We start from the raw sequence: 26,192 nt of genomic DNA on the forward strand, positions 1-26,192 counted from the left end.
TGAATTTTCCCAAACTATCTTGTTCTAGTTCCTAATGAGAGAATATTGGATAAAGATTAAATTCAATTTATTAAAATTTAGGAAAGGATTTTTTTTATGAACTTTTGTGAATTTAATGATGCAGATTATTGTAGAATCATATTCATACCCAGAATTTATAGAATACATGTGCGTAAAAATCTTAAGTTTGAATAAAAAGTTAGTGAATAATAAATCCAACAGAAAAATATTTCATTGTAAGTTTTGGTAAATAGATTATAGGAATTACAGATGTACCAGGTACATATCTATTCACTCTATTGTAGTACATAAAATAAACTATTGTTCAAAGTTTTCTCATTTGTGACAATAAAAGAAGTTTCCTGTCAATGAAATATCATTAAGATTTCAATTGGTTTTATTATATTCACATTTGTCAACGGTTCTGGAGCAAACAGGCTCTGACTGCGTATACTGGCAATGAGTGTCCTGAACAGGTCAGAAGTGTTAAGAGAGTTTAATCTCCTTTCTGCATCAGCTGCTGTGACCTGATTAGTGACCTGCAGCATCATCATCTGTCTATCAAAACCAGCCTGGTGCACAGCCGGAGCCAACCTTGGTGGGAAATCACAGGTCTAATGGATGATAGACTGAGATGATAAAGTTGAGCATGATTAATGCTTTATTTATCCAACTCTTTGAGGTCCAGCAATGACACATAATGTAGGAGCAGATGTCTCAGTAGATTGGCCCAAGTCTATACGAATTTGTAAATCATAAATAAAATTGAGTCTTATGTGGATTTGTAGTTTCTCAGGAAGGGGAGATAAGCTATTAGAAAAATGTACTGAGTATGTCTTTATAAAACTCAGAGGGGCTAGTGTGGAGGGAGGGTGCATGGTCACTGGTGGAGTGAGTGGAATGAGGTAGTTTCATTGTGATTGGAAGGAAGCTAAAATTGTACCTGTTTCTGAGATAACTTTAAGCTATAGATAATCACACTAACTCGGACACACAGTCGTGTGAGTTGGTTTGTACTGATAGACTGTGGTAGGTGTTAGTTCGGGAGTTAAGGGGTGTCAGTTGCTACTAAGATTGGGTAGGTGCTGTTTCCAGAGTTCAATAATTGAGGTAGTGAATTGGCGTGGCAGTAAGGTAACAACTCTTGGGTAGGAGATTCTACTGAATATCAGTGTGACAAATAGGTAATAAATGAGATGCAGCACTCCGGCTGACTGGTCTATCTAGGTATTGACAAGATTTGTTACCCTATTGAGGCAAGTTGTGGTGTGACTTTCAATGAGCTGCTTAAACTACAGCTAGATAGGATGATTAATACTGAAATTTCATTAATTATACCAAATAAATAAGTATGTATACATTTGAAGCTATTTTAAGCTACTGTGGAAAAGAGTTGGTTGTTGAGTTTAGAAGTAAGATGACATTGCTCATTTAGAATTGTTTTCACAATCTGAAATGTACAAATGTTAATAAGATTGGAAAATATTTATCATTCAATAATGCATTTATACAGTAAATGAGAGATAGTCTTTTTAGTGTGACATTTTTGACTGGTAAGGAGGTGAGATCAAGTGAGGAAAGGGAAATTTATCCTGAGAATTAAGATAATTTCCTAGCATATTATGCATATTTTAAATATTTTCTGTACCTGCAATAAACCTGGTCAGTGTTCAATTGATATCTGTAAAACAGAGCTGTACTAGTATACAAAATTATAACAAAGGCATTGATTTTATTGTATACATGATTTAAATGTAGTACATCAACATTGTAATTTTATCTAAAAGGAAAAAAAATGTTTAGGTAACCCTGAGATATATAAAACATGTAGATGGTATAATACTAGACAACAATTAGTTGATGTAGGACAGAGGGAAAAAACGACTGGCAATTTACAGAGACTGCATGGAAACAATGGCTGTGTTTCCTTTGATGTGGAGCTAAAAATAGCAGTCAGACAGATGAAGCTGGCTCAGTAGTGTTTCAGCATAGGGTAGCAATAAAATGATGTTTTCTGTTACAGTCAGCTTCGTTCTAAAGATCTCGCGTAGAAACAGATCTGATCAGAGTCCTTTGGACTCTTTGTCAAATGCAACTTCATCCTAACATTCATCATTGATCATTCCTTAACAGAAATTAGTCACTAGCGTCGCCTTTTTTCACCATAAAAATAACATTTTAGGTCGAGGATATTACAGTTTGAGATTGAATATGACACATTTCAACAATTTGTATTATTGGTTTGTGATATTTTCCATGTGTTTCTGTGATGGGTGTCGGAGAAATGGAACGATGATCCTGTGGGTAGTGTTGTTATTGCGAGTATTGATCTGGTGTAGTGGTGTCCTACTTTAGCCTTCTCTGTTTGATTAGCACAGAGACAGCAATAACACTACTGAGCTGTGCATTGTACTGAATGTTCCTGTAAACATTTTTGCTGGCATTCTAGATTTATGAAATTCTGGATCTTAATTATCAGTCGTTATAAAATATTGAATAAGACCCTTGTTCTATGTAATATATGAAAGCTGTGGAAATTGCATTGGTGTTGTATGTGTGTCTAGGCTATTGTCTCTGTTGCAAGTAGGTCACCGTCTGTCTGGGTCTAGATCGGATCCCCTCAAATACAGGAGTTTCAATTTCTGTCAATAATGTTAGAGATTTAATATCAAAACAGAAATAACACTCAATCGATTTCAAACCAATAACGTTTTACCAAGAATTAGGTCACCATCTGTCTAGGTATGATCGATCAGATGTACAGGAATTTCAATTCAGTCAATATTAACAAGACACATATCTACACCCTAAACTTTAAAGAAATACATTTGGTCACAAACAAATATTATTTTACAGATGTTTTCTTTGCTGCCTACTGTTGTTTACACTCACAGAATAGATTAAATTTATCCAATACAATATTGTTAAATTCAGGTTAGCTCTGTGATTAAATTATGTGGTTGGGCCATTTTTATGATAAAACATTAATATTCAGTCTTTGATCAATTCAAACTCACTATACATACAAAGTTAAAAGATAACCAAGACAAGATTCATGTTGCATTCAAATGCTGTATATTATATGGATTCCAAAAGTGGTAGACATTTTGTCTGTTTCTTCCTACCACTCGTAGTACACATTGTTATTGAACTCCAGACTGTACAGACAAGTTACATTTTTTGTTCAAAGTCTGTTTATATAAATACTGAATGAATTTGTGTCCATTTGAAGCTTGTAATCAGATTCCTATTTATGTGTGTTTATAAATGTTAAATTACATAAACAGTATAATTAAACTGGATTTACGGTTTCCTTCTAAATTTTCTCAAGTTTAGCCGTTCTAATGGTTTTGTTGATTATTAAGTTATCAGATTTCATTATCTCCGTTGATATACATGAAGGAGGTTACTATCGGTAAGCATGAAACATCTTGTATATACTTATCACATGTAATTAGCCTGGGCCAGTCTATAGGGCTTTTTTATCTCTGGTAGACATTGTAGTGTACCGACCAATATATGAAGTGTTCCTATTGGTGACTTGTATACAACACATGAGTTCATTCAGCCGGTAGTAAAAGCTGTATAAGTGAACATATTTACTATGTCATGTAACTTTGTCTTTGTAGTGTAATATTAGTACTGTTTATATAGTAAAGAGGAGGCATGTGCAGTATATAAATAAAATATCATTCAATTGACATTTGACAATTGAATTATTTTGATTAATTAACATATCCATATTTATTTGGCTGTAAGACCATGTCTGGTAAAAAAAAACCTACCCATTTATATTGCTTTTTAGTAAAATTGTAAAACAATTTTCACTGAGCTAGCTGTAATAAGCCTACTTCCTAGAATTAAGAAGTTATGTTTTTGCCTGTGGGATTATAACAGGTTAAATACAGTTGATAAACTCTTGTATTCATCAGTTCGTCTGATGGTAGCTTTTCTTTGGTGTTTCCAAATGCTTTGATACTCTCTTTGCATTGATTTATATTACATAAAGATCTTTATCATTCAGATGTATATAAAGACATAAAAAAAGTTTCATGTCATGGACACAGAACAGTGAATCAGTCAACCACAAGTATTGCATGAATGTTAATGTAGGGTGCTTATGGCCATACTGTGGTAATCACACAACAGTAAACTCCTGACACTGATAGTCTAGGAATTGGAATGAATGTTTATATAGGGGGGCTAATGGTCTAACTACGGTACACACAGCAGCTTAATCAGGTAGCAGTTGTTTGGTTGACCTTTCTGATACCCCTGGGGTGAAGAACAAGATACAACAATCAGTGGGTCACAAAAAATATGGAGCACAGGAGAGGGGAACTGAATTTAGGGTTACTGAGCTATTACTGTTTCCTTGTTGGCTCATCAGGAGAGGAGGTGTCATGCTGGGTAGCTGATGGTGGATGTGATGAGAGGTGACAGTTATCACTCAAGTGATCTATGGTAATATTTACATTTTGTGTGCTGGAGTAGTCTCCCTTGGATATAACTCTTTTTGTCAATGGAAATATTTTTACAGGCAGACATTCTGTTGAGAATCATTACAGATGGTTTTTGTCATTTTCACAAAAAAATATAAGAATTCTCTTGACTTATCAGTGATAAAGGCAACATTTAATATAGTTTTTAGCTGATGTGAATTTTTTTTCTAATCTATGGCATAGATGCCATGCAGTGCTCACATTTGTATTTTTTCTGTTTGTGATACAGTGATCCAACTAGGAATTCTGCTCTTTACTTCAGTGTTATGTGTTATTTTGATAATTGTGGAATTTGAATTTGGACCTGTCTGGAAGACCAATCATTCTTATAACAGTGTCCTACTGATGAATTTATAAAGTAAATAAACATATCTGTGATTACCATGTCTAGCTCTTCAGGCTAGGAAAAATGAAGCAAAATGAATTGTTGTGATATATGTTATTTCAGTTTATTTTTGGTTGATGTTTCTGTTGTGTTTATTACTTAACAAGATACAGAATTCTTTCTCCATTTATCAGTTTTTATGATATTATCCTATCACCATTTATTATAGCTACACTGAATGGCCACTTTCTGTATACAGAAATACTGAGTGATAATATATAAGTAGGTGTATAATATATATGATTGCTCATATAAAACAAAGTTTCAGAATAATTGATATTAAAAGATAACTTTAAAGCTCTGAGGCTATGGTGCAGAACCCATTAATGATGTACATTACAAGAAATTAATGCAATACAGGCCCATCAAACAGTAAGTTTACATCTTAACAGATGTGATGTGAACTTTTGATACTGAAATCCTGTGATCATATAACTCTTTAATTAGATGTCCATAATCAAAAAAATATCTTGATAAAAAGTCAAATATTTTTGAGTGTTATCCATAAACTTATTCATCTGTAGTTTTTGTCACATATAATCAGTGAAAATGTTCAAAAACGCATACTCAGCTTCTTTGATATAAAATGTTTAGAACACATAAGTTTGTATCACTAAATTGATCCCTCCATAATAAGGATACTTAATGGCTACTTTAGGGTTGTAACCTGTTGGTGTGATTCTAAGAGCCCCAGTCTGAAACTCTGAAGTATCTCAAATGTTACCATGAGATCCCAGACAGTTGGAGATATTTTTGAAGTGTGTATGCAGTGATAAGCAAAGCCTTGTTAAGACTTCTGGGTTTATATATGACTTGCTATGCATGATAAGAGATTCAAATGAAAGATTTCCTATAAACATGATCCCCAATCATGACTTCTTTATATCTCAATGCAAAGTGTTATATCCATTTGGTATAAAACATATATCACTTGATTTACCAAAGTTTACCATAGCTGATATTTTTTATATACTTCAAAAGTAAATGTGTTTTTTTTCGTAAAGTAAGCAACATTTCAAATGAGATATGCTGTAGGGACTTTGTCACCACATTACTATGTTATGATCAAGTTAAATTTCAAGAGAGAAAATGTAAATATTAAGTAAGAATTTTTAGTGTATTGTATAGACATATATTTATGGTGCTTGGAGATAGGAGTCATTTAAGAAGTGATTTGCTTTTTGTCATTTTGGGAATTAAAATTTTGAATTGTTACAAAATTTTAAGGGGAAAATTTAACGTAGTAAAGTAGAGAAAAAAAAATCATGAAAATGATTTGATGCAGGTTTTGTTTACTTACTTAGAAATAAGAACAAAATACAATAAATTATTGAACTAGAATAGGAACATTTTGGTATTTTAGCAGGTGCCAGTTTGTTAAAAACCCAGCACACTTGAGAAATGTATCCGTCCAGATGTGAGAGAACACAAATGGTGATGTTATCAACAGATAGTTGTAGGCCAAACCCCATATGGTCGACAAAAAACACAGCTTCAACCTCATAAAGCATCGAGGTCTTTCTCTGCATGTATAACTATTCAAAGGCTGTGTGACCCCCATATGTAACCAGTATGTATGGAACGTTTCCAGATTCTACTGAGCATCTCTCAAAATAGATAATTGTACACAAGAGAATATGATATATATATATTTACCAGATGTATCAGTTGGTTGACTCTTTTTTACATCTTTGTTTTCATGGGGATTCTATATGTATATATGTATGTTCCACCTTTCTGTACTTGTATTACTTAGTTGTAGAATTTAGTAGTCAAGGACATGAAATTCTTCTGCAGTTGTGATTGGGTCATCCATAATTCTAAGTTGGAGGTGAGACTGAGAAGGATTCAGATATTTGCTGGCAGGTTGAAATGTGTCAGATATATGAAATGACATACATTTTTTACATTCTAGTAGGTTTCATTGATCTTTCAGAATTCAACCTATACTATGACCATTGTTGAAATTTGGTTTTCAAAGAATTTCAGGATTCAATACCCAGTACATTGTATTTGTACTTAAACTGGGAAACAGAATGGAAATACTTGTTTGCTGTACTGTGACAGATGATTTAGGTGGATAAAATGTTGTATAAAGCTGTGGAAAGTACAGTCCTGTGCTCATGTCTGTAAAATGGATATAAAATTTACAGTCGTATTTTTCAATCAGGGAAAGAAGAGAGTAGCTAGACAATTCTTATCTTGGGTGTTGTTAAGGAATTAAGCCACCATGAGAAAGTTTCCTCCTATGTCCAATTTGACTGTAAAATAGACCTCAGTGATGAGATCACGTGAGAGGCCTAACAGGCACAGAACCCCTGTGTAACTGACACAACAATCACCATCTTCACAGCTTCTTAGAAATATCGTGTTGTGGCAAGCTTCCACCCTGAGAATTTCTTAAGGCATTCAGTAAGGTCGTTTATGAAATATGTATTTTATTTTTTTTGTGGAAAAAGAATCTAGGCCCGGAGGAAATATATTAATTTTATGGTTATAATGAGAATTCTGTGTAGAACATTATAAATTTTTTGTATGTGGTTGACTTTGATGTGATTAATGTTACAGTGTTTACAACCAAGGGAGTTGTGTGGAATGAGAAGACGGGGTGATATTAATTAGTTGTCCATATATAGGGTACTTAAAATTTGACATTAACCTTAACTGTCTTTACAGAAATTGGTTGATTGTGAAATTGGCTAGGTGAAAGGCAGCAGGATTTTATTTTATCAACTTGTTAAGCACATGCTGGTTCCTGTGAGTTTGACGTAAAATCATCATAACTGTGTTAATTAAGTCTCACTTGAGGTGACTGTTGGGTTAGGGAGCTGAATCTTAATTTTAATAAAATTGGAATCCAAATGAGGCGAATATATCTTACTGCTTTACAACAAGGACAGACTAAAGATCACTTGGTTTTTTCAGAACATTTTCTTCAGATTAGTGATGTCAAAAGAATAAAAGTTTAATAACACAACCAGTAGAGGATTAGAATGTGGCATTTCCATACCTACACAGTCACATCTATCAGATAAAGTACCAGCATGGAGCGTACCTTTAACTGATGTACGTAGTGTACAAGATGGTAAGGCATCGACCAACTTTTTTGACTGTACTGTAATACTATGTATGCTGAGGTTAAAAATAGTGTGACGAGATGGTAACAGTGTACTGTAGTTGTTTCAGCTTTGTTTAACACTTGGTCATAGTTGAGATAATCATGAAGGTGATTGTGTAGTCATGGAAAGTCCCACTCTAATCCTCTACTGGTTGGGTTGTAAGATGAAGGTGACAATGAAGGCATCGAAAATCCCACTCTAATCCTTTACTGGTTGTGTTATAACATGAAGGTGACAATTTATGCATTGAAAGTCATATTCAGATCTTCTACTGTTTGTGTTAAATGAAGGTGACCATGTAGTCATCACAAAAACGTCACACTCTAACCTTTTGATAATTGTGTTATAAGATAAAGGTGACAGTGTTACCAATGAAAAGTCACACTCTAATCTTTAGCTGATTGTGTTACAAGAACTTCTATTTTACCGTTTGATTTTATACGTCCCTTGGCAGATAGAACTACATCTACCTCAATAGTCTTCAAATGTATGGCTACCATCCTGGTGCCTGAAGCTTCATGTTCTGTAAACACTAATTAACCCCTCGAAAATTCTGTTCCCCTATCCACACATTTCTTATTCCAATATATAGATTCTATCCATTCCCTTGATCCTGTAACCTGCAAACATAACCAAATATGTCGTCACACGTGATACTAAATAATATATTTACTTATATATGGGGAATACAATATATTGGTCTTTAAGGTTCAGTGACCCTGTCCTTCAATGGTATCCTTGTTCACATTGCTGTGTGTGTTTGGTCTGTGTGCTGTGGCGGTTGTGTACTTGGCCAAGGTATCTTTACCCTAATTGCTCTGGACGGTATGCAATGGGCCTCCTGTATCTTGTTCAGTTAGATTCGAAGCTATCTGAAATCCTTTATTTTGGATTAGTGACCCTTGTCTTTGAAGTCAGATGTCCAGTTGAGGACATTTTGACCTACATAGTAACCTCCACTCCCTGTCTCTGGATCAGAGCCCCTATCCTTGAATAACAACATCCTTCGACAGTATCCATGGTATTGTGTTTGAAGTTTGTTGGATGTCCAGTTGCAGAGCACCTGACCTACATTACATGCTTGGTTGGCTTGAGTGATGACTGTTTTGTTGCTCATAATCTATCAGTTACCATGTTATTGGTAGGTCTGGGCACTTATCCAGCAATAACAACACTAAGGCCCACTGAAACTCCTCTTCATGGTGGACTGACTACCACCAACCTGGAACGTCTTTGTTGATCATTATCAAAAGGGGATGTATAATTCATATCGAAGAAACTTCAGGGAGTGTAGAATCGAAAATGAACAATTTGTGGAGAAAATGAAAAGGACCTTCCAGCTGGTTCCCCTCCAGGCTCTTGTCAAAATCCTGTAATTCTGCTTGTTAAAATGACCAGTATTGTTATTGTGAGTGACTATAGTGTGAAGCCTTTTCAAGGTCAGATCACTTCCATCAGTAATAAACATGTATGGTTTTCACCTCTGTACAATTTAGGACAGTTTTATGACTGCATACACAGTAAGCCATACTGGCTCATTTGTACACAGGTAAATCTCTATAACAGTGTAATGTGCCACCTCTACCACTGATCTCACCTTGTCTTCTGTCAACAACAGATGTCGCACGACAAATCGTATTTTACTTTCTTTGTCACATTACAAAATTATTTTCTTGTGATGAAGTGTATTAATACCAAATAAGCCATCTGTGATATCTATTATTATTGACAATACATTGCTTTTTTTGCTTTAGATTGACATTGACGCAGATTCCAAGAAACTGGATTATTAAACACAATGTAGTTATTTAATTTCACATTGCTTATATTTCATGATTGTCCCAGTTTGAACTAGTTCATGGTTATCAAATTTTACGTATATCTATGAACTGGTGTTTGGATATACCAGAATATCGTATATTTTATGAGATTTTTGTTCATCATAGAAGTATTTTCTGGGTATTTAATTTCTTGCTGACTTCATTGACAACAAATATAGCGAAATTAAATATCCTGCCCATATCACTAACTATACATTAAGATAAAGGTCAGGTATAGTGAAACGGAATGTTAAACCCTTGATTTTTATATGGTTAGCACTAGAGCACAAGTCTGAAAACTTTCAATGTCCTGTTATTTAAAGCAATATTCAACACAAGAAGAAAAACATTGTTGCAGCCATGTTACTGTTAATGATGAACACACAGTTTTCACTGATAAATTGTGAATATTCAGAGCACATAGAAGTGCAGTATGATCATATTTAAAAAAATTTCCAAACAGCTTTTAGCGATATACTGATCACTCTTGCTGCAATAGTTAGAGATATGCACAAGGTTTTATCTTATACTAGCTGTGGTCAGAAACTTTGGAACACAGGGAAGAGAGAGAAAAATACACAGTCTCCTGCTTTAACTTCAACATCAGGCTGTCAAATCCTGATCACTGTGTCTAAAAAAAATAGGATTTGATTCCAGTCATTGATGACATAAAATAAGATTTCACATGATACAGATCTGATTGTTTTCATCACAGAGAAATTACTGTATTGAGAAAGAAGTATTATAACTTTGTACCTTACTGATTTGACCCTGACCTGAAAGCCCTGCTATCCACCATCTGGTGCCTGGCCACTTAGGTCTAGAGATAACAATCCAAGGACTGGGTGTGAACAGATACCCTTGGAGTCCCCTGGAGGTCAAGGAATGTCAGCAAGCTTGGTCCATTACTTGGTCCATTTCTCTTAAAATAAACATGGGATACAGATGGCTTCAAACTAAATAAGCATGAGATGGGTCATATTTCTTCCCTAATAATTATATACCGTCTCAAACAAATTTAATCGTGACACATTCAGAGCTTCATATTTGCTTAATACTGACATTGCCTTGATGTAAAACATTTTTTGATATTAACTTAAGCATGGATCTTCCCATGAAAGAACTGTTCACATTTCTGACATAATTTTAGTCCATTAATAAATGAATTCCATACTTTCAAACAGCAGAATTTAAATACCCATCATAGTAAATCATAGACCACCGTATGCCAAGTCCCTCAGAAATTATGCAATATCTGACAAACTTATAGGTCACCAATCTATTACCATTAATTTTTTTTTTTTGACGACAAATTGAATTTTTACTACAACATTTTGACCTTGATAATTTGATTCACCAATGAAATCTTTAGAATAAATTTGGACAGCGTGTCTAATGTACATGATAGAATTTGCTTTCCGCATACATCCGGTTTCCCATGATACATTCCAATCAAGCTCTACATCAGGTTAATTATCTCCCATTAATTTCTAGATTTGTTGTACACACCTTACATAACGTTCTGATTCTGACCTTGACCTATTTCCTGAGTCTCCCTGACTCACCAGGCTCTCTGTAAATTTTAACTCCTTTAGATAATATATATGAGTCTTCCGAGTATGTAAGATTCTGACAGGGAACATGGGACTTGATATACCCTGCAAAGACTCAATGTGTAGATTTAACTTGAGATGGCATAACCCAATGCTCTTTTGATTGTGCTTTGATATGACCTTGCCCTGACATGCTGTGCACTTGGGTATTTTAGTGTGAGGCACTCCTGTTTACCACATGCTAGACAAGTCTTGTCCAGAATGCAGTTTACTGTTTGTCAGCAGCTGGAACTTGTTACAAATTAAAAGGTTTTTGAAAACAATTTTATGTGTGATACAGCCTTATTCTCAGCATGTCGTCTGTTCCACTTCTTGGTATAGAGTAATTTGATTAGAAACTTTCCCTCCACATCTGACAGTGCTAGCCTGTTAAGGGTTTTGGTGTCCCAGTCTGTCTCTAGGGTTTGTGCTCTTATCAGGTCTTGGTATGAAATGTCTGGTAAAGTTTGGGCTCTGGAGAAAGCTGGTCAGAGTGAGCCAACATTTCCATTCTGCCTGTTCACTTGTCAAAGAGGGATCAATTTATAAAAAGTGTGGATGTATTTCTTTGGTCAAAACCTGACACTTATATAGCTGTAAAAGATTTCACAGAATGCCTCTGGATTGGTATTAGATTCTGCAATACATCTTAGCTTTCTGGTTAAATTTGTGTGACCACAGAGATAGACATCCATCAATGGATGTACGAAATCAACTGTTGTACTGAAGAGAACAAACATGTATTTTTATAGTTTCTGCGTTTGATATTATGTTTGTGATTTTTCTGGTACAGATGGTATTTTTGCGCTTGGAACAGACTGTCATGCTGTCGGTAATGTCTGCAATGTCAGTGGATTTGTGTCAGAAATGACTGCAGATGTGTGAAAAATCTTTAATAATGAAGCATTACTACATCCACATCCAAACAGCTATGTACTCATGGATGGTTTTCAACTGATTCTGTGTATGTTTGGATATATCTGGAACAAGCTATATTCCACTTCATTGTTTTTGACGAGGATCTTTTAATTCTAGATTTTGTGATTCTTTATGCAAATTATTTTGGAATAGATATATATGTATTGTTTATAATGATTTTTGACATGTTCTTGGAGGCATTTTCAACAACAAAGTTTCAGAAGTGTGTAAAGATTGGAGAATATACATGGAAGCGAATTTGAAACACTTCAAGAAATTTGAAACAAGTGCTCACAGCTGTTATTGAAGACCATCAAGAACCTGCTGACTTTCTATACCAAAGTGCCATTTTAATTTATAAATTGTGTGATACTCGTTCAAAAATCGTGCAAGGATCATAATGCAGGCTTTTATGTATGCAGATATTAGTAAGTTGTGTTCTTACATTTATTTCATGCCGATTGAGAAGCTTCAAGTTGTATAAAGTTATTATTTTAATCTGTAGTTGTTTGTGATTAAGACCCCATATTGAGAGGCTTAAAATGTCAACTGTATATAATGATATAAAAAACAGAAAATAAAATGCGTATAAGCTTTTAAGCCCTTGAAGCTGTCACAGAATGACCTAAGTATCCCTCGAAGTGACAAAATCTCCTTATCATTGAAATTTCTCCTATATATAATTCTAAAGTTTTGTAGTCATGTCACTTTTAAATTACATGCAGAAATTACATTTGCAGGCAAATGCATATCTTGTGAACTAGGATTGCTTAATTTAGGTGTAATGTTGTTTCAACCTTCCTCTAGGTCAGGTTGACACTATAGGCTACCTTCCTGTTATAAAATACCATAATTGATTATAATAAGTCCCTGTTGATGCCGTAAAAAGCCCACCCTTTAGTAGTTAAACTGATTTTAGATATATGTGTCTGGAATAAGCTCTTTCTGCATGTAATGTTAAAATTTCATATTTATAAAGCTCTGAGGTTTCCTCTAAAAATATCCAGCATACACTCAGGTTTTATACAGAGGTGTGATCACAAGTTTTAATATGGTATCTGTGTTACCAGACAGGTGATAAACTGTCTTCAACATAAATGGTGGTCTCCCTAAGAGGTCCTTCAGGTCATCAGCACCTGAGGTTGAGATCTCTGCATCAGGAAAATTACAGGTAGATACAAAGTATTTACACGTACCTGTGACAGATTCTCTCGTTATGTGTTAATCATATAGACACACACCATTATCATCACCCTCGGGACTTAGGAATGCAGCATGTAAACAGGTACATTGTATAGTTCTTGTGCATTAAGACATGACAAAGACATCAACATACATCTCAGTGAGTTGATATAATCTATTTCCTTACTGCATATATCTGTGTTATCAGAATAATGATGTTTCTGCCGTTGGAACTTATGTTTTGCACAATAAAGCATAAGAGAATTGGTTAATCTATTTGAGGTGATACTGACTGGCAACATGTATAACACTGTAGTTGGAACTTCCAATGTTAAAAATGAAAATATTTGTTAAATGCAGATAATCAGTAGTATTCATGTTCAGAGATTTATTAAATTTTCTGTTCCAGATTGATGAATTTATTGACTGAAGTCATTTTGTTGTCCTTTTACATCTTAAAATCAATCCTTTAACTTACATCATAAATTCTTATGTACCAGCATTGTAAGATTGACACCAGGAAACTTTTACACAAATTTCAGTTTAATGCAGATTATGATATCCCCTGATAATATTTTAGATCAAGCTTGCAAGATTATGTGCATCAAAGTTTATTTAAAGTCTGACAAACATCGTGCTGCAGATGTTTTAGTACAGATGCCTTGTTACCAGAAGATCTATCATTGCCCTACATTTCGTATAAATTGGAATGTTGTTAGGGGGCTTCAGTCTAACATGTGCTTGGCTCATCTTATCTTGACAACAGCAGACAATAGATCGTTGTCTAGTTCCATGCAGTCAAGGTCATTTGTCTGCATCATTTTGCTATTTTGAATCATGATGTAATGGGGTGGAGTTAAAATGTATATGTATCATAGTCAATAATTTATATGCATATCAGATTGAGACAAACAAAAGCTTAAAGATCTGTTGGATTCCTAGACAGTTACAATTTAGATCTGCTGTAGATATATCTTAGATACATATTCAGTCACTCTGATCTTGTTTTTCACCTTATTTGGCATTGTTCTTGTTAAAATGTTGATCAGAGGTTATGACGTTGTACTAATATTTCATTTACAACAAGATGAAGGATGGAGCACCAGCGTGTGGGATTCGGTGGATTTAGATTTTATTGGCTTACATGTTTCGGTTGGCCTACCAATATTTCATTAATGTAGTTGTGATATGTTTTCAATAATGCATACCGATCACTGAAGTATCTGTTAAATGATATAAAGGATGAGTTGGTCAAGGCCTTGCAATTAAAAGGACAGAAATGATATGATAAGGGTAATTAAACTTTTGCGATAAAATATGACAAGTTTTTTGTTAAAAAATTCAAATTGTTCACTTTATTCGTGTAATGCTAAATTAATGGACATACACGTACATAGATATGATATCTGTTTAACTAGACAGGAATATTTGAAGGATAACTAGAATTATGTTTCATGCTGCAGATACGGTATTAGAGGGGGAGGGAGGGGGAAGGGAGGTGTCAAGGAATGTAGACAGTATAGAAAAGTATTATCTACTGGTAATATCTGTCTGCATGCTGCTCTTAATGACTCATTCTTTACAACCAAATCCTGATAGTACTCGGCTATCAAACAGTTCCTCTGTTAAAAGTGGTAAAAATCTTACAGATTTGATAGCGAAAAATGTTCTGTCAAAATATATGGTGGAGTCAGCTTAATGTGCTTTTCTTTTTTGATGAGGTGAGGAGGGGGTCAGGTTCTCGAGAGAAGGAATCATGATTCATTCACTACTGCATTGATCATATACTTGTGAGCTCTCCTGTGTGAGAAAACCACAAAATTGCTGTCAATCAGTTATGCTGTTATGTGCCAAATGTGCTAAGGCTAACCTATAATAGATGGAATGATATGAAATACATGTCAAGCAGATGGACAGAATATTGGTAAATGGCAGTGCTCAAATTAGTTAATATCATATAACTCTTCAGAATTGAACTTCATGATTCATTATGAATGTGAGAGTTTAAAACTCATATAAAATGGAAATTTGGCATAGAAAAGCAATTTAATAAAAGACTGTGATTTTATGGCTTCATTAAACAGATGTTTAATTTCATTCAAATCACAGGTACATGAGTTGCACTATAACAAGGAAAGAGTTTGGATCTATCATTTATATAATACAGATCACCTTTTCTAGTATAGTTTGTATGTCTGGTTTGTACCCATACCATAACGCACATGAAATGCACAGTATTTATCATCAATTGAACCATACATGATAATAACTAGCTATTGCTGTCCAGTTATTTACAAATGAATATTTTTTCCTTTGTCCGGTAATACGCCCCATTCCATGACATTGAGTAAGTATATAACATGCTAAATACAATAATTTGTATACTGAAAATGATTTGTTTACAAAGGAGAATATTCTAGGCATAGAACTAATGGTGGAAAAGCAGAAATATATAGTGAGTACAAAATAGACTACTACATAGTGAAACCTGCATATCTATCTGTTAAAATTTCTGATATGTAAAAATGGTAAAGTTTATGGTGATTAGAATAATATATGTTAATGTGTGTGGACTGTGTGTTGCACACCACAAAGCTTGGATTATATATATATATATACCTATATATCTATTAATTGATATCTTAATTTGCCAAAGGTTATTAAAACAACACAGGGGAGATAAATCCTCTATATTCTCAAAGGTCATGGTCAAATGTTTTGTCTATCAAAGATGCAATGATATTTACTGTTTGGGTAAATAAGTTGGTTACAAATTACACATGTGTAAGCCAGCAGTGTATTGTGGTATTAATAGCCAACGATATGATGCTCTGTTGAACTGTAAACTATCAGTTATAGGTTTACACAATACACACACATTTAGTGTTGGTGACGAAATCTTAGCAGAGTAATAGAATGTAAATTTCCCACACTAATCTGATCTGGAAAAAAAGAAAATGTTTTTAATGTAAGAGTCTTATAAATTGTATGGAAACCTTGGGATTTATTTACATACTTACGTCAGAGGATTGAAATATACCTTTAAATGTTATAATGATATATATCGAAGGCAACAGAATTCACTGAAACTTTTTTCCAGTAGCGAGCAGTACATTTGGGAGATACCTTTTCAATGTATCTGCATTGCGTACCACCATAAAAATGTGATGCTTTTAATCCTTATGTCTTTGATCGAAACAAAGATATAATTTATCTTCTGGTTGGTTTGTGGTACATTTCACTTTATTTTGCAAGCTTGTGTTTCGGCAGAGTTTTGTGGGAACATTGCTGGGCTCTCTTTAAAATGGATGACACATGTTGATAAAAATACAGTTGGGACTTTCAGCCTGTTTAAAGTTTGCTATGATTTTGGTCCTCAATTACTGTGATATCTTTGGAATGATCCAAAGAGTTTTTGATGTTCAATTTTTTTAAAGTTATATATCAAGCTAGAGGTTGTTTTCAATACCAGATCGACTACATTTATACTTATCAACTCTATTCCTGTGTTCCTAACCATGAATGATGTCGCCATATGCCTCAATCAATTAATTATGTCCAGTTGCAATGTCTGTGATCATCTCATGTTTATGTGATCATCTCCTCATATATCTGTAGGATCCGCTGAAGTATTGCTACAGGTCAAATAATGGAAGGCTTTTGGTAGACAGTTAGACAGGAATACACATTATTTTGGTCTCGGCTGCATACTGTGTTGGGAATTGGATTTTGACATGCTTGATGTATCACAATTATTTCGTACATTCTAACAAGGCTTGAACATCATAGACCACTATAATGAAACAGATAATGGTAATCAATTCTGATTCACATTACAGACAGGATTATATTGATTTTTGATATTTAAGTATAGGGTAGTTGCTTACACCAGAAATTGAACAGCAGTGTTTTTGTATTGGATGACACTGACAATGTAATATTCAACACTTCCCTTATTTATGTGTGTGTTAATGAAAGGACATTAAACACAACACATAAAATAGGTCATTTTTTTCTAACATTTTCAGTTGACTCCGATCAGATGAAAATTTACATATATTCTGAGTTATAGAATTGACATTTATGAATGAAACTTCAATTATGTTTCCAATATTCAAATTTTTCTCTGATATGCCATTTAACTTTAAAACTGTCTCCCAAGTGAAGCCGATGATTCTTTTTCTAATTGAGTAATTCAAATCTGGTTCTGATACTAAATCTTTATCCAATACCATTTCAGCAATATTTTTCATTTCATATATGAACAGAGTATAGTCTAGTAATTAATTCCTAGTTCATCTTCTGGTGATCTATACACATTTCATTAGTCTTTTGGTCAGTTTGGTAGCTTATCTTAGTTGTGATGGTATAGAATGTTTCACTTTCTGAATATGATCTGGTTGGTAATGATTGAGTAGAGTAAGAAAGCCTGACAAAAGGTTAATTGCCAGATTGATGTGATTTCCAACCAGAGAAACAATCTGTAATTAATTTATCTCGGGACTGACCAAGCTGGTGATTATATCCTCAATATAAGTGTCGGCACCAGAACAAGGGACACAACTCCTGCATAATTGTCTCAAAGTCTGTAATAAAGGGTATTGTTGTAAATCTAATGAACCAAAAACATTGTTGATGGTTGATTAAATACCTAGACTTCTTTCTTTTCTTTTTTTGTATTGTTTCTCTCTCTAATCAGGCAGCTGACAATTCTCACTTAAGGCATTTACGTCATATTTTGTCCATTGTGATATTTTTATTGTCTAAGCAAATCAACTTAGGCAAAGCTTTGTGTATGTTTTACATTGTGCTGTATTATCCCGACTGAAATTATCTTTGGACAGTACTAGTGATCAGACACTGACTTAAAATTTTTATATGAATGTTTGTGACTTTACATATAAATCAGTCAGATTACTAATGTCATCTTTTTGTTAGTATCAGCATATTTTATAATGTTTATCATTTTCTTTTCAGGGGACATAACTCAAAAAGGGTTTGACAAGAAGAGAAGTAAGCTCCTTGCCCCTTTCAATGTACAGCAGCCACCGCAAGACACAGGTCAGTCTAGATATCATTAAGAATTTAATTGTTGGTCAGAATTCTATTATTTAACATCAGGTATATGATTATTAGAATGGATAGCGTGAGGTTGGAGGACATGTTTTCTAAAGCCCTTCAAATAGGTATTATGTGCAATACCAGTCATATAATTACTTCTTATAAATGTTGTACAATATGACTATTGACAAGTCTCAATCCTAATACTAATTATTTGTCATTGAATTTATCTCGAACAACAGCAGGGACTTTTATTGTCCCTGATTTTTTTTCTCTTGGGTTTGAAATTTTTCATTTGACAGCATTAAAATCGCTTACTGTAGGAGGTCAATATTTAAGGGATTTGTTTTTAGATTGTCTGACTCTTGAAAATTACAGGTTGAAATCTACAGTAATGCACTGTATGTGAAGCATGACATGTTTTCACATTGGTTGATTCAATGTGAGCCGTCATGCTGCACGTTTCTGGCTGACATGGAATCAATATTTGCACCTAGAGATAATGGAGAAAGGCCATTCTGTGCCTTCATCAAGTGATTTATTTTCTTCTAATGAAACATCAAGTGATTTATTTTCTGCTCAGTAACATTGATTCATATTCTTCACATTTTGTCTGTAAAGATTTTTGTATATCTGCCTCAGCCAACAGTCTGTGTACAGTCATAATTATCCAGTAAATTTGTTTTTCTTAACAAAAATATTTTACAAAAACATGCTTCATGCTTCAACATTCAAATGATTCATGATTCAACAGACAAAAAATCTACTTTTTTTTTGTTTTCACAGAATATTAACCTGACTTTGATTACATGTGTGATATAGCTTGAAGTATGTAACGTATAATTTGACTAGATTTTGTTCCGTGTGGCAAGCTATGAGAAACTGGTACACCTGTGTCTGTACACATGCTTTGTGCAGTCATAGCTATGTGTAAACCACAGACATTGAGAGGTTAAGAGACCACAGCTCTTTGACTCATTTACAAAATTCCAGGTTGAAACAGGGATTTCCCCGGATGTTAGGTTTTATACTCTGTACTGGTTAATTGGTTGAGATTCTATAGCTGCCAATAACTTATTACTTCTGTATCACAGTACATATGTTCATTTGAAGTAACACATAATTAGGATTAATTTAGTGGTGGGTGACTTGGAAGAATTAGTCATCCCGGTTTGTGGTTAGAAGGATTATTTCTTTGAAACATAGCACAGGAAAATTTTTGAGACAAAAATTCAAGTGACAATTATCATGAATCGTGATGTTCAGCTTTGCTTTGATACATATACTAATAGCTTATAATTAATTTTTTTCTTTGTTAGCATCATAAAAAAGTGAGAATTTGATTTGAGGAGGTGCCAGAGATTTTGTGGAAGTGTACATATTAATGGTCTTCCTTTCTGTTTTGTTGTTGTCTGGGTTCATGTTCCTTCTCCTATATCAAGCAACGCAGTGTTTGGTAATAAGCCCACCCATAATCAGATTCATTTAAGAAAACAAATACATTCTCATTGACTGGTAATAAATCCACCCCAGCTCTGAGTCGAAAATGTTTTTTGTTATCAAGGGCATTTTTTTTAGGAGATAAATTTATTATGTTACAGACCTGGAATTGACTCATATTGTGTCAAATTATTGTTATACTGGTACTGTTTGCTTAGAATTTAGTTCTTAGATTAAAGATAATTGATTACTTTCAAACAAATCACTCCGAGTCATTGCATTCTGTAGAATGCTGGCGGTGGATTTAGGGAACAATCTCCTGGTTTAAAGTAAACAGTTGCAGTAACAGTGTGATGCATGCAAAATAGAAATCCACTTAATTTTCAAGTATCTTGTTCAGTCTATTTACAATGCATTAGGAGATGCGAAATCCTGAAGGTACATGAAAAAAAAACCTTAGATACATTTCATAGTTAATTTCAATAACAGTCGCAGTAACAGTGTGATGCATGCAAAATAGAAATCCACTTAATTTTCAGGCATCTTGTTCAGTCTATTTAACATGCATTAGGAGATGCGAAATCCTGAAGGTACATGAAAAAAAAAAACCTTAGATACATTTCATAGTTAATTTCAATAACCGTAATCTGAGCATGTCCTGTTTTTGAAATTCTGTTAGGTATCTAACTATCTCTGCATATTGATATGATATTAATAAGTAGTGTCTTGGCCTAATATACTAGCTGACCATATCTCACACCCTTTGATTGACATCATAATGTTGCCATTCCAAAATATTGTATATTGCAGTCTTTCACATCGGTATGTGAGTATAATACTAACATTCACAACTGTACTTAAAGTCCTGCAGTCCCCACAGCTGAAATCAAAGAAATTGCCAACCCTAAGAAATAAGACTTTCTGATACCAAATTAATCAAGTTATTGGGGAATCTTTTGAATTGCTCACAATTGTAAAGATTCAGTGTATTCAACTGCGAAAGAACAAGACAAAATATCTGTAATACAAATTTGTTAAGAAAAAAAGATATTTGGAAGTCATGATATTTATTTCCTCTGCTTATATTCCAAAAGTTGGAAGACATGTCTCTGTAATGTACAGACAAGCTTACCTTAAATCCATTGTGAGCTAAAGAACCTCTTGTGTTTCTCTTGTGTCCTGTATATCTGGGTGTGTCACAAAAAGATACATTATCTCTCTCCTCTCATTAATAATGTCCCCACAGATAGTGTTAGGTACAGTGTACCAAGATAATTAGTGTGTCTGCAGTACTTTTATCATTTTGTCACTTCTCAAATCCCTGGACAAATATGGACACTTTTCACTTTGTTCTGTCTCGATTCCCCTAACATACACCAACTGTACATCTGTACTTAGAGACAAAAACAAAAACAAAAGGTTTGTGAACAGTTAAGCTGTTTAGACACACATTAGGCATCATTAAAGGTAACAATGCCTAGTTCATATAATTCTGTAAAGTTAGTATACAGAAAATAAAAGGTTTTGCTGGGCTAGAAGTTTCAGTGGAATCTGACTGTCTGGAGCCAGCTGGCATTTCAGACTTTTTCCGATGTCTTGTGATCCTTTGTTTTTGAATTGGATCATTCCTAGTCTTGCTACACAGTAGACAGCATTGTATACTAGTAGGTGAAGGAGAAATTAAATGAGTAACAGACAATACACTTTGTCATCAAACCTTTACGATATAGGGAAACAACACTAAATCAGTTAGATATTAATTACTAATTACTTAATCACTATGAAGCACACCATGATTTGTTGGATTATTGGACAGGATGTCAGAATACATAGCGGTCAGATTAGAAGGTTTGATGAATAGAGAAGCTAAGTATAGCTGCAGTGTGGAAACTACTAAAGGATAATAAATGTGCATTGATACAAGATTTTATTAAACAAGTGTGAGAAGCCGTGATAAGCAAAATTTAAAACATCAAAACAATTTCTGTGAAATATATGAAATAAGAACAAATTTAACATATTTGAGAAAAGTTACAATTCTGTCAGGGCTTTGTTACAGCGTAAATGTTGATGACTATAAATCAAACAGAGGCAGCCATCTTGATGCACTATTTTCAATTCATGACATACTTTCATTGTCAATATCATGGGTTCAGAATCCATTTCTGACTGGCACAGCCAATGAAAAAAATTTCATTATATATATGTGATATACACTAGATAACAAGATTATGTCAAATCAATTAATCAGATCAAATTCTTACATCCAGGAGGCTTTTATAGTTGACTTATCATATTACCGTTACAAATTTACCCTGTAATAAGTCCAGGGTCAGACCAACATACAAATTTATCCTGTAATAAGTCCAGGGTCAGACCAACATACAAATTTATCCTGTAATAAGTCCAGGGTCAGACCAACATACAAATTTATCCTGTAATAAGTCCAGGGTCAGACCAACATACAAATTTATCCTGTAATAAGTCCAGGGTCAGACCAACATACAAATTTATCCTGTTATAAGTCCTAGGTCAGACCAACATACAAATTTATCCTGTAATAAGTCCAGGGTCAGACCAACATACAAATTTATCCTGTAATAAGTCCAGGGTCATGTCAACATACAAATTTATCTTGTAATAAGTCCAGGGTCTCAACATACAAATTTATCCTGTAATAAGTCCAGGGTCATGTCAACATACAAAATTTATCCTGTAATAAGCCCAGGGTCAGACCAACATACAAATTTATTCTGTAATAAGTCCAGGGTCATGTCAACATACAAATTCATTCTTAATTTCAAAGTCAGGTAGTGGGCTTATTGTTTCACAATAAGATAACATAGAGTCACATCTTTTCTATGAACAGGAATATATATGATGGACCTATTTTCAGACATCAAAATTGAATGAACACAGCATATACAATATATCTGTACAAATTAATTTGTTTTTTGGTGACGTGTATGGTTTAACAGTCATTTAAAAGTATTTAATATACACATCTTTATCCACTCTTTTTCTAAAAGTAATACAGCCAATTAGATAGATATGAATCTTCTGTTTTTGTTGATCAGAAGAATGGGATAAAGCTGGTGTAGTATTTCAGTCTCAGGTCAATATTTTTCTTCCTTATTGTAATATATATATCGCAGACACTCGATCATGCCTCAAGCTGAATCTTCTTACAAGTGTTTGAAAGTAAAACTCAATTCAACTGGAAACAACATTACCGCTGTGACTCAAACAGGACAATTTGTGTTGTTGATTATTTGAACCCGCACTTCCTTATAAGTTAAGATATATTTTTACACTAAACAAAATGCTGTGTAGCCAGTCAGGTCAATGACCTTGATAATGTTTTATGCAGGACTAATCATGGAAAATTTTGTTGTTTTTAAATTTTTTATCTGACGTTTTAATAGATCACCATAAGCTTTAAGTATATTACGGTAATATACCTAATATATCATTATGGTTATGATCTGGTTAAAGAAAAATGACTTCATTGAACAAAAATATGGTAAGGTATTTTAGCGTGATTTGTATAAGTGAGTTAGGAAGACATAACTTTACCCACATTAGTAGGAGCATATATTGCCAGCTGTATGTGGATCCATTAGGTAATTGATGTTACAAAGTGTGATAAAGGTTGTGTTATATATAACCTATAGATACTTGGAGATTCAATACCAGGTTTATGTAATTGATATCATCATGTCTATACAACAGAAGAGAATTGAGAAAAACCAGTTGATAAATGTTTATATTTATTTGTAGGTAATTTGTTTATGTTTGACAACATCCTTTATTGGATGTGAAATTTACCTGTTTTTATTTGTAACTGTCTTATATAATACCAGTAATAAAATAATGAGATTTGTATTGTAATAAATTTTACTTAAAGTTTGGGATGGATTTATCACAATGTACTCTCACTCTCTGTTCACGCTATGATATTACAGTGTGATAGCACTTTAAAAATATGCATCAGTGGCCAAGTCAAACATAGGCACCATCTTCATATGTCCTACACTGCAGCATTACATGAATATATTAAATCTTTTATCTTTGACTTAATTCCTGTATCCTTAGTTCACGCCTATTTGTCAAGACACAAATATTACACAACTTTTCATTACACTAATACACAGTATTAACAATTGAACTTTTACCTTCATATAGCTCCTTCTGTTACCCAATTATCACCTGAACCAGCAGATGTGTATCTGGGTTTCATCAATGGAGTTGTATAGGGATATTAAAATTCTACTCAACCAGTTAAAATTTCTAGATGACTACAATATTAACCAAGAATGTATGTACCTTTGGACCCATACTTTATACATTAAACTTTCAAACAAAACTTTATTTTGCCGAGTGTTGAATTACAGTAAAACCTCATTATCTCAGACTCGTATAATTCGAAGCCCCCCTTTGAAGTATTTCATCTGTCCCTGCCAAATTTTTCACCAAACGCTGGATCTCACTTAAATCGAATACTCTGATAACTCAAAAGTTTGCTTACTGTCCTGCCGACTTTGAAACAACAAGTATGACTGTATATCAGAAAATTAAAAACATATTTCAGCATTACAACAAGCAGAAGCCTGTTTTTCCTTGCTTTTGTATACAATCTCACACATAGAATTCTATACATCTAGATCTCCTTCTCTGAATGACTACCAGTAATGTTGTCCTATGAGAGATTAATTAGACAGAAGACTTAAGACAAACCCTTCTAAACTCTATCTCTCCCTTTACTGCCATACAAGCTGATGTTGACAAGGGTTTTATAACAGAAGACACATCACACATCCTCATCGCCTCTCATTCACCTCATATCTTCTCTCAGAAGACACATCTCACATCCTCATCGCCTCTCATTCACCTCATATCTTCTCTCAGAAGACACATCTCACATCCTCATCGCCTCTCATTCACCTCATATCTTCTCTCAGAAGACACATCTCACATCCTCATCGCCTCTCATTCACCTCATATCTTTTCTCAGAAGACACGTCTCACATCCTCATCACCTCTCCTTCACCTCATATCTTCTCTCAGAAGACGCATCTCACATCCTCATCGCCTCTCATTCACCTCATATCTTCTCTCAGAAGACACATCTCACATCCTCATCGCCTCTCATTCACCTCATATCTTCTCTCAGAAGACACATCTCACATCCTCATTATCTTCCATCTTCCCATATCTTCTTCAGTGTTTTTCCCTGTCTCAGCAATTTCTACTGTAGAGTACCAGTCTACAGGTTACAGACTAAGAAAAATGTTATTGTTGACATTCTGTATCTATACACATTTCCACCTGTGTGTTACCCATCCCTTGTATAGCTTAAGACTCTGTAATAGCACTGGTGAGAAGCTCCTACGGGTACATATATAAGTATATGTAAGTATCTAGGGAGATCCTGGTAGTGAGGCCAGAGATAGACACAAGAATCCATATACCTCTAGGGCTGTTACGCTTTCTAGAAATATGCTAACTTGATTTAACAACATCTGTAAATGTTGTTCTACTTACCATAAATATCCTAAAATTCCTTACCTGGATTCAATAATACTAAGTTATGTGTTGTTACTCAACATAGATACTTAAATTGATTAAACAAGGCCTGTAAGGTCTTCTGATTCCTGTTATTGTTTCCTGTACCAATAGATATTCTAAAAACATACCATGTACAGTGTATTTGACCTAGAAGGCACCACATCCCAGGTCCTGTAAATCTGTTAGTTTTCAGTACCAATAAATATTCTAAAAACATACCTGGATGTGACCTAGAAGGCACCACATCCCAGGTCCTGTAAATCTGTTAGGTTCTAATACCAATAAATATTCTAAAAACATACCTGGATGTGACCTAGAAGGCACCACATCCCAGGTCCTGTACATCTGTTAGGTTCTAGTACCAATAAATATTCTAAAAACATACCTGGATGTGACCTAGAAGGCACCACATCCCAGGTCCTGTACATCTGTTAGGTTCTAGTACCAATAAATATTCTAAAAACATACCTGGATGTGACCTAGAAGGCACCACATCCCAGGTCCTGTACATCTGTTAGGTTCTAGTACCAATAAATATTCTAAAAACATACCTGGATGTGACCTAGAAGGCACCACATCCCAGGTCCTGTAAATCTGTTAGGTTC

General features: G+C 34.1%; 1 protein-coding gene across 6 annotated transcripts in view; it reads left to right on the plus strand.

The window, feature by feature from the left end:
• The window catches only part of LOC132558847 (disco-interacting protein 2 homolog C-like), a 78,600-nt gene that overhangs the window by 7,127 nt on the left and 45,281 nt on the right, over positions 1 to 26,192 (plus strand). For all 6 annotated transcript variants that reach the window (XM_060223461.1, XM_060223464.1, XM_060223462.1 and 3 more), the window contains exon 2: positions 18,496 to 18,579. In XM_060223461.1, the coding sequence (XP_060079444.1) occupies positions 18,496 to 18,579 (84 nt within the window). The remainder of the gene's footprint in view (positions 1 to 18,495; positions 18,580 to 26,192) is intronic.

This window comes from Ylistrum balloti, unplaced genomic scaffold (assembly GCF_031769215.1).
Source record: "Ylistrum balloti isolate Yb309-2 unplaced genomic scaffold, AGI_CSIRO_Ybal_v1 Utg370830, whole genome shotgun sequence".
Classification (NCBI taxonomy): Eukaryota; Metazoa; Mollusca; class Bivalvia; order Pectinida; family Pectinidae; genus Ylistrum; species Ylistrum balloti.